Source organism: Medicago sativa, chromosome 8 (assembly GCF_051527215.1).
Source record: "Medicago sativa cultivar Bolivia chromosome 8, Bolivia_mono, whole genome shotgun sequence".
NCBI lineage: Eukaryota > Viridiplantae > Streptophyta > Magnoliopsida > Fabales > Fabaceae > Medicago > Medicago sativa.
In genome coordinates, this window is record NC_140756.1 from 61,595,048 (window position 1) to 61,605,786 (window position 10,739).

Sequence of the window (10,739 nt, forward strand, 5' to 3'; positions counted from 1 at the left end):
TAATATTATCTAATTGTTTTATTTTGAAAATTAAGTTCCATAATTTTTTTATAAAATTATATGAACCTTTTTTTCAAATTTGTTAATTTAGAAAAATATTTTGTAAAAATTATGGAATAAAATTTTCAAAAAAAATATGAAATTAAGATTTTGACAATTGAAATAAAATAGAATTTTGGATTATATAATTTTTCAAATTTTATTTTCATATTATAATTGGAATTCAAAAAAAAATTATTTCCAGATTTTTAAAAATTAAAATATTTTACAGAATTTTTATTTTTTGTTGAAAAAATAAAAATAAAAAAATTATTTCAAAAAATAATCTGAACTTTTTTTAATTTCGATTTTGTTTTCTATTTTCTATTTTTTATTTTGATAATTAAAAATTCAATTTCTTCTCTCTTCTCTTTTTCTACAGCAACTTTCTTCTTCTTCCCAACAACATTCTTCATATTTTCATCAAACTCAATCCCCAATTTTTTTACCTCATCATCTTCTTCCCTCTATCTCATCTTCTCTTTCAAGAACACAACACAACATAACTAACACCACACAACAAAAACAACAACAACCCACAACAACACAATTCCCTCACTTTTCCTCTCAAATCCAAAAACACAAACCACAATAGCAACAAACACAAACCCATAAATAGAAATGCTCTTTTATCGAATAAAGTGGTGAGTGTTAAGGAGAGTGCTCAAAAGCGAGTGTTGCTAGCATTCCTCATTGAATGATTATTGTGACTACCAAAATGACTATTAACCCAAAAACATTTCCACCTAGAAAAGGGAAATAATCTCATTTATCAAATATAAAACTAAAAAAGTTGCCTCATTTCATGCTTTGCCTTTTGTCCTTCCCAAAATCTAAACAAATGTGTTTTCGTGTATATATAACAATCCGCATTCTCCTCCACTCTCACTAGTAACAGTCTACTTCAAACGAAAAACAATGGAAACAAATGACTCCGAGCCCTACCACTCTTCTCTTAACACAGGTGTTGCTATGCTTTCACGTAGACTGTTCAATTCTTGTCGCAAGTTCATCGATCGTCAACCAAGATCGGATCCCAACATTGTTGCGCAGCTGGATCGCATTCTTGCTATTGTCGATGTGCTCGAAGCCTCTTCACTCCGATTGGGTTCCACCCGCCACCCAGACTACTATTCCATCCTCAGAGTCAAACAATCAGAAGCTGCAAACCGTGACCTTACCCGGCAGCAATTCAAAACCCTCGTCAGACTACTTGACCCAAACAAAAACAAATTTCCATTTGCTGATGAAGCCCTTATGCGAGTCCGTGAAGCCTGGTATGTTCTCTCTGACCCGGTTAGACTAGACAAATTAGAACGCCAGATCCGCGGAGATGATGTTTCAGTTGCTTCATTTTGGACTATGTGTCCTTATTGTTGGTATTTGCATGAGTATGAGAGGAAGTATGAAGACTGTTCTCTCAGATGTGCAAATTGTAAGAGGACTTTTCATGGTACAGCCGTGAATCCGCCGGATTCAGAGTCTATGGTGGAGGGAAAGGAACAATACTATTGTTACCATATGAGTTTGCCTTTAAGGTATCCTGTGGATGGAGGGTCTAAGTTTGAACTTGATGGAAAGAAGATGAGGGTAAAAACTGTCGCTAATAGAGTTAGAGTGAAAGGGTTTGTTGCTGACAGTGAATCTGAGCCTGAATCTGATCCAGAAGAAATGGAAGTGGAAATGTGAAAACCTAATTTGAAGTGTATTTTGGGGGAAATGATGAAATTGTGGATTATGTTGTTTTTATGTGTATGATAAGATGCTTTGGTTGTGTTAGAGATTTTAGCAGTAGAATCAACATGTTGTAATCTTGTAAATATTGTGTAGGACTAGTCAAGTTGGTAATGCATGTTTAACTTATGACTTATGAGTAACTTAATAGAATGTGAATCTTTCCTCTTTATGATTTGGATCATTTTTTTCAGATTATGTTGTTGGGAATATTGTTTGTGTGTTTAGCTTGATTGTTTTTTGGATTGTTCATTCATTACTAAGATTTAGACAGGTATGTATGACATATTCTAATGTCTGAGTTTTATTCATTGAACGAATTAGACAGAAATTGACCAGGTTTTTAAAGCATAAAACAGAGTGAGATTGAGTTGATTGTGATATCTTTAATGAATACAATTTAAGGTATATAAGTGAAATCCATAATGCTTTTTGAGATTTTCAGATATGCTGAAGTTGATAATGAGCCTTGATATTCAATTCAAGTGATTTAATTTTTTGCTTTTTATTAATTAAAGTTGGATAACAAGCTAGGTGTATATACAAAATCTAGTGATTCAGATTCTCGTGAATGTCCTCTTGTGCTATCAGCATATAACTGTGTTGCTGCACTTAAATTACTAGGATACAAATTTTGATAAAAGGAGATAAAATTTGAAGTTGATGAACAATTCTAAATCAACGGTGTAAATTCTTTGGTTTTTTTTCTAAAGAAAACTTATGAGAGTTGAGAAGATTGAGTGACCAGATTGCTAGCTTTTACTACCTCAGCTGACCAGATTGAGGAATTTTTTTTTGTCTGCCCTATATTGAAAAGCAAATTCCAAATCTGCCCTACATGAAAAAGAAAGTCCAAAACTGCCCTACTTTTTCTCTTTCTCTTTATTCCCCGCAAAACAGGTTTGGGGGGTGTCATTCCCAGCAATTTCGTTTTGGGGAGAAGGCCCTGTTTTTTTGTCTTATTATGTTATTACCCGCAAAACATGTTTGGGGGGTGTCCTTCCCAGCAATTTCATTTTGGGGGGAAGACCCTGTTTTTTTGTCTTATTATGTTATTCTCCGCAAAACAGGTTTGGGGGTGTCCTTCCCAGCAATTTCATTTTGCGGGGAATAAAGAGAGAGAGAGAGAGAGAGAGAAAAAGTAGGGCAATTTTGGACTTTCTTTTTCGTGTAGGGCAAATTTGAAATTTGCTTTTCAATATAGGGCAGACAAAAAAAAAATTCCCAGATTGATAGCTTTTACTACTACCTCACCTAATGCTAGTATGCTACTGCCAATAGTTAATAATTGTCTAACATGGCCAGCAAGTGTAATTATTAAACTGCTATATACATGACCTAAAGTTCTGTACTGCAAAATCTTTATTGTCTTACAATTCAATGATTACAACCACCACTGGAATGTCATCGTGATGATGATATGTTTGGCTTCACGGTTAAAAATGTTAAAATTGATTTTGGTATGTTTGGTTGCTTTCGAGAAGAATTGATTTTGCTTTTAGAAATTGTAATTTTTGATTATAAAATTGATTTTAACACTTAAATAGTTCAACTAACTTTTATATAAATGTATCCAAACATAAAATCATTTTACTTTCAAATCATTTTTATTCTGAATCAATGTTACAGAATCACTCACTCAAAATAAATTTTTATTCTGCAGTAATTGCACGACAGAGTTACTATTCTTAACCATCTGATTTGGAACAACAATTGAGATCCTTTAACCTAATAACATTTATGTATAGTAGACGGTTCTATCTAAATTAATGACCAAAAGTAATTACAGTGGGAAACTACGTGATATTCTTCAATAGCATATACACAAGTTTGAGTCGTATGTTTGCTCAAAAGGCAATATGCAGTGAACAAGCGAATATACACAAGTTTTAGCAAGAGAGCAAAACAAAAGGGAGCAAATACAAATATTTCAAACTGAAAAGATACTCATGAAAGAAAATACATTCATGAATACATAAGCTTTTCGTAGGATTTCATTTATAGACTAAAAGGTTGAAACTTGAAAACCTTTGCTGAAGTAAATGTGACACCTTTAACGGATTTGGCATGTACGAAGACGATTGTAGCGTGTGTGCTTCTTCGTTGGGCAGCAATTGAGCTCCAGTGGAGATGTGGTTAGTATCGTAGTGAGCCTACGACGATATTCTAGCGGAAGCAAGATGTTTGTCGAGTTGTTGAGCTTCGCCACAAAATCCAAAAGTGAAATCTAAACCACTTGCACATGAAACTAATGGACAATGAAGAGAAACATAATGAGAGGCAGAAAAGTTGTGTAAGGGAGCGAATCTTGGTAGATACACAGAAATTAGGACGGGAGACAAGAGCTAGGTTAGGGTTAATGAGATAAAAGATAAATAAATTAAAATCATATGTTGAAATGAAAAGTTAGTATGTACGGAGCATAAGAATATCTAATAAATAAACATAAAATCTCCCTCTACATTTATTACTTTGGGCGATTTTGGTGAACTCGACTATATTGTGTTACCAATTTATCTGGGTTATTCGATTATCAGGTCAGTGACGGGTCTTTATTCGCTGGTTTTATCTTTGATTTCTTTACTCTTGTTTTGATATTTTTCCTTCAGTGTTTTATGTCCTAGTCATTCATATACGCTTGGGTGTCACTTATGCCCATAATTTCATGATTCGTAAAATGCTAATATACAAATTACTAGCAGCTGCCAATGGTTATACCAGATAAATGTTTCAACACTGCAAAGCAAATATATTCCCTTATATAAATAAATATCTGTAAAAGATTCAACTGATTTTACAAATAGTGTATCAAAGCTACTAAATTACAATAATTTTCGAAAGCCATGGTGTGGACCAGGTCTCATATCAGAAAACTAGTCCTATTAGCAGCACCCAAGGCCAAATTTTAATATGTACTGAGCCTGCGTGTGCCACATTCATCATCACATCTTCAAACCAAGTTGCATCTACCATGTATCAGAAAGAAGTTGCATCTACCATGTATCAGAAAAATAGTGCATGAAAAATATAATTTAAATCGGGTGTCAAGTCTCAATGCTTATAAAACTTCAATTCTCTGCTACAATTGGTTTTCAGTGTATCCTCCAATTTCTCAGCTCGGTCAAAATCAACTTTAAAAGTAACCATGGATATGTCATCTTTACCCGTATCATAATCTTGCTTCATGTCTTCGACATTAAAAGACTGCAGCTGTAAATGACAATAGCAATGAGCATGAGATGTGTATACATTTAACAGAAACACATACAACTCTTGCAGTTAAAGCAAGAGATTCGAGCGGTAGTTATGACTAGTTTTAGAAAAAAATGATTGTGGAATGCCAAAAATAATAACAGATAGTGTTGCAGGATAATAGTGGAAGCCGCATAGCGCAAACAGTGCCTACAAATAAAAAAGGCAATGGAGGCAGAGCATAGTTTACATATTTGAAGGTTTATGTAATGAATGTAAGAGTAATATTCATGGACTCTTCAATTTTTCTATTATAAAAACATGTTGGCTACATCAGCTAGAAAAACCCCGGCACCGTGGCCCTAATAGAGAAACTAGGATAGTACCGTGGTTTCCATAGTGGATTCATTAAAATCTGTTATAGTGTCCACTATCACTGCTATTTGACAACACTGGTAATGACAGTGCAACTTAGATTTGTTTATATACATACCCAAAATTTATACAGGTATACTCCTTACCGCCTTAAAATACTATCAGCACAAGTACCTAAAAATTACTGAATTAAAGTTATTTCACCAGCAAAATCTATAGGCATTCATTGGAAGTTAGGATAGAAAAGGAAGGGAGTGGAAGCAAAGGAAAGAGGAAGGGATGCTAAAGACTCCTACCTTCTTTAAATGTAAAGAATCAAACAATTTGGCAGAACTTCAAAAAACTAATAAGTGATGATTTACAAAAACTCCTATCTTGCCAATTGTTTTAAAATGTTTCCAATCAAGAGAACAGTTCATCATAACCCTCTCTTTTCTCCCTTCCACTCCTAAAGTCCTCTTTCAAACAAATCCTAATGAGCAATAGTCAACAACACTATCCAGACAAGACAGACAAAAAAGAAGAAATGGATAAAACAAATCAAGATTTGTTTCTCAAAACTGATGCAGTCTTCATTAATTACAACGGTTAAATATGAACATCCAAACATAATTTTGAGAAAATCTCACACTTCTCGCCAGTCTATTTTATTATCCTACCCAGGTCATACTATAAGAAGGATATTCATAATAAGGGAGTCATCATTACAAATATGCAAGAACAAACCTGATGGTAGAGTACTCCAAGTAAGTCAAAGGGAACTTCCACACCCATTGGCACCTACATTTTGCACAATTTTATTCATAAATTTACATATCATAAGTATAACGAGTTCCAAGATCATTCAAGTGAAACTCTAGGTATAGAATCTATTGATAAAACCAAAGATGCATTACAGGCTAAGAAATTAACCACCTTTTTTTTCACAAGGCAAGTTGGAGCATTCTTCAAACATTCTGATGCAACTCCTCCATAAGCCCTGACTAATCCTCCAGTGCCTAATTTGATTCCACCAAAATACCTGAAATTCAATATAGATCACAAATACAATCATGTTCCAAATCCAATATCAAAGGATGAAATGCTTAACCCTTGAAATGTACGAAAAAATCCACAAGCACACATACAGCCGCTATTTTGTCAATGGTTAAAAAAAAGTAGATGTTGAACTCATGCAAACCAACAGAAGTAATTACTTAAATTAATTGACATTAATATACATATGTGAAATGTTAAAATTAGGTTGTTAAAGTATTAACCTGATCACAACCACCATTACTCTATCTATTCCTGAAGTAGAAATGGCAGAATATATTGGTTTTCCAGCCGTACCTGAAGGTTCACCATCATCATTGGACCGATATTGATCCCCTACCTGTTGAACGAAAGATAAGATAAGAAGCGTGCAGAAGTAGTAGAAACTCGTTAATAACATTATACACTATTATGTTTTTCTGTTTTCAGTTTTACTGTGTCTCTTCTATGTTCCAATCCAATCAAAGAAATTAAAACCAACTAGTGAAGACACAACTTGTGAGTCTGAGACTAAAAGAATTTCTGGTAAAGGACAGTAGGACACTATTAGAGGTTCTTCATTCCAAAATACAAATCGCTTATTCAGTGTTTCAACCTATTAAAAATAGAATGAATAGGAAAATTATCTTTAAAATTGTGAACATCAATCAAAATTGTTCTAAAATTTTGTGAATTGGTAAATACATGCTTAAAAATATAATGTGTCAGTAAAAATGGTCATCTGTTAACTTCTGTCCTTAAAGTTAAAGCCAGGCTATGATTCGATAAGTAAATATTATATTAAAATAAGATTTAGCTCAGCATCATTAGTCCACTCTCTCAGCACCTTCTGTGAAGAGTTTCACAGGATACCTAATCATGTGCTATAACTAAATGTAAGAAAAAGTACACCAAATTCAAGAAGAATAGAGCTCTACTTTGATCGTAGAGCACTACAGTCTACACCGAAAAAGCACAGACAACATAACAAATTATAGTGAGCAGATTAATTTAGACACCCCGCAATTCAACAGAAAATGAAATACAACACTAACTAGTAACTACTATACTGAAAAACCACCCCAAGTGCTTCATGCCCATAGGATATCACCCAGCATACACTTTTCCTTGGCAAACAATCTCTCATGAAGACTCCATAAAGGGCACATATGCAGTTCCTTACTTCCTTCACACTCTGGTTATGGCAGTACAAGATCTTCATTCTCCGCCATATTAACACCAAGACAATAAAGGGAGCAACATCACAAGGACATTACCAGCACATATCCATAGAATCTAAGTCAATAAAGCATGTGTCAATCACATGCCCTCACACACCAATACCTTATCAAGAACACAGCACTGTTGAAGCATTTATGCAGTCTAATTTAGAGCATATAAACAGCACTAGAGCATGGTAAATAATAGGTCTGATTCCCTTGACCAGAAAAATAAAAAATAATAGGTCTGATTCCTGAAGCTCAAAATTAGATGCTGAAAAAAAGCTGAAGCATGATTCATTTCAGAGAGCACCAAGGGCAACCCGGTGCACTAAAGCTCCCGCATACGCAGGGTCCGGGAAGGGGTCCCACCATTCGGTGTATTGTACGCAGCCTTACCTTGTTTTTTACTCAAGAGGCTGTTTCCAGGACTTGAACCCGTGACCTTCCAGTCACATGACAACAACTTTACAAGTTGCGCCAAGGTTGCATAACACAATGCCTACCGGCAGGAAATTAAACATACAAAACTAGAACTTTAGACCAAATACTTAGATACAATACACGTCAACCTGCAGTCCCATAAATTCATCCAAACACTAATGACTAGCCTAATGCAGCGCAATCACACATCAGTATTATCATTTCACACCATTTGCAGCAGTTTTCACCATAAATACACATCACTACCACAACAAATTGCCAACTTCATTATCTGCATAATTCCTATATCAGCACCAAATTACCCGTTTCCCTTCCTTTGCCAAAACATCCACAATACTTTTGCTTCTCAATTAACACGGACAAAAAGAGAATTGTACCAGCAATCAGCATAGATAACAGATTCTGCAGTTTGTTGCTATAAAATATCAACTTCCACAAACAAAAATCCAATTTACTCACCCATGCTATACCCTTTCTTGAGTTGGGCTCAACTATTATATCCACACGCTAGAGTCATATTTGGCCTATAGACACCTCTAACACATACACAGTAGCTAAAAACTCGTCCTCATCATCAACGCCACATCATTTTTTATTCAAACACGTTATATAAAATTTCCCTCCCTAATTCTACATGCAATTTAGTCATAGTGATTTGGCATTGAAACGGGTTCCATGAAGAACACCATAAGTTGGCCTCGAACAACATAAATTAACACACTCTATAGAATATATACTTCTAATCGATCACATGTCCACATATGTTAGTGTGCAACACTAACACATGATTACATTCAATTATGTCATTTTCTCAGATTATTACCGGTGTCAGTACCACTCTTGTGTCCGGTGTCTGCATCAGTGCTTCACAATTTTGAGAATTAATTTTCTTATTATCATCAATAATAATAAAAAAAACATTATGGTACCTTATAAGCCCAGCAATTATGGGTAGCCTTTGGATCCCGAACCTAACAATAAACAAAGTAAAAAAAAAATGATCAATTTATTCACTATGCTACAAAATAATAATAATAATAATAATAATAATAATAATAATAATAATAATAGAAAATGGGAGGTAAGTAACCTGAGAAAGAAAAGACATGGCGGATTTATCATCGGAGACGGAGCCAGCAATGGCGATGAACTTGCTTTTCTTGATATCTTTCTCGAAAGTGACTCTTTCTTTGATTGTTGTGAATGCACCTGAATTGTTACTACTGCTGCTGGTACTGGCCATGGTGGTGAACTTGGCTATGGCGAAGAGTGAAGCGTAGATACGGTGGTGGTGGTGGTGATGGTGATGGTGATGATGAATGGGTATCGTTGCTGCCACAAGCATCTCTCAACATTTCTCTACTTCCCCAAAATTACTAAACTATTTATTTTATTTTTGTTTTTATACATGAATTTTTGTTTGATACTTTTTTTATTAGATAATGATATATGTTTTATTATACTTTGTTATAGCATTTTTTTAATTAAATTTGATTATAGTTTTAATTTTGTAATATACATATTTTTGAAAGAATTATTTTATAATATATATGTTGGCCAACTTTATCTAAAATTCAATTTCAATATCCATGATGTATGTTGTGAAATTAAATTTGAATTTCTAAAAGAATTGTGTTGTTAAATAAAAGAGAGTCACCTCTTTATTTATTTATTTTTTAATAAAAAGGTTAGGTTAATTACACTTTAGGTTAGAGTAGATATAAGGACTTAAAAAATACCTACAAATCACCACTAAAGAAGTTCTTACATTAACAACAAAAGTTAAATACACAATCTTACAAATCGATTAACTCTTTATTAATTAAATTAACTTTTTATCAACTAAGTCAATCTTTATTTGTGGAGAATTGTCACATTTATCGTACAATATTTTTATCTCTCAAATTAAATGATACATGAGTATCTTTAAAAAAAATAAGAAAAATTGAAATCAATAGAAATTTTTAAATTGTAAAAATACATAGACGAATTTCCTCAAGAAATATTAATTTAATGAAAAAACTCTTGGAAAAATTTATTTATTAAGCATAACCGCTTCTGTCTAAGGTGCACGCGAGCGTTTGCGTCAAAAAAATAAGGTGCACGTGTGTAATGTTTGAAGCTTCATAAAAAACTGAAAAATAAAAAAATGATTCGTCGCCTGAGAGATTCGAACTCTCGCGGGGAAACCCCATGTACTTAGCAGGCATACGCCTTAACCACTCGGCCAAAGCGACTTTGTTGATACATGTCACGTAGTTTATGATTTTAAACGTTGTTTTCTACGCTATATAAGAAAACATATCCAAGTCACCAAGTGTGTTTGCTTAAAAATGAAAATTCAAATTTCTTTCCTTTGCAAAACTAGTGAACAAATCTCACTAACGTTACACAACGTTAACAAAGAAACGTTAATGTACACATTTTTTAATATATGAAATGTAACTTTGATGGATAGTGAATTATTCAAAATTACAGTGACATCACAATTTTTTATAGAAACTCCAAACCACAGTTTTATAGAAAACTCCAAATAATTTCTATCAAAACCATGACAGTTCACCATAATTTTAACAATTCTACATTCAATCCAAGCATACACCAAATTAATACAGTTGTTTTCAGACAGATTTCTTGGTGCAGCTGATATACGATTGAACTTGAACATACACATTTCCAATTTTCCACCACCCCTTGCCTCTTAAAATGAGGATGTACTTA

General features: G+C 33.6%; 2 protein-coding genes and 1 non-coding gene across 3 annotated transcripts; 1 reads left to right on the forward strand and 2 right to left on the reverse strand.

Moving 5' to 3' along the window:
- Nucleotides 1–353: 353 nt before the first annotated feature.
- LOC146900235 (uncharacterized) lies at nucleotides 354–1,945 on the forward strand. Its single transcript, XM_085734861.1, has one exon. It carries the CDS (start codon nucleotides 958–960, stop codon nucleotides 1,726–1,728), a length of 771 nt encoding a protein of 256 aa, XP_085590987.1. The 5' UTR covers nucleotides 354–957; the 3' UTR covers nucleotides 1,729–1,945.
- Nucleotides 1,946–4,499: 2,554 nt separating this feature from the next.
- Nucleotides 4,500–9,393, reverse strand: LOC146900236 (ribosomal protein S5 domain protein). Its single transcript, XM_085734246.1, has 6 exons — nucleotides 9,109–9,393; nucleotides 8,948–8,989; nucleotides 6,600–6,715; nucleotides 6,256–6,361; nucleotides 6,067–6,120; nucleotides 4,500–4,983 (listed from the first exon to the last, which is right to left on the reverse strand). Exons 1-6 carry the CDS (start codon nucleotides 9,361–9,363, stop codon nucleotides 4,825–4,827), a joined length of 732 nt encoding a protein of 243 aa, XP_085590372.1. The 5' UTR covers nucleotides 9,364–9,393; the 3' UTR covers nucleotides 4,500–4,824.
- Nucleotides 9,394–10,173: 780 nt separating this feature from the next.
- TRNAS-GCU (transfer RNA serine (anticodon GCU)) lies at nucleotides 10,174–10,255 on the reverse strand. The gene has a single exon. It is a non-coding gene; the product is annotated as a tRNA-Ser (tRNA).
- Between the last annotated feature and the right edge of the window lie 484 nt (nucleotides 10,256–10,739).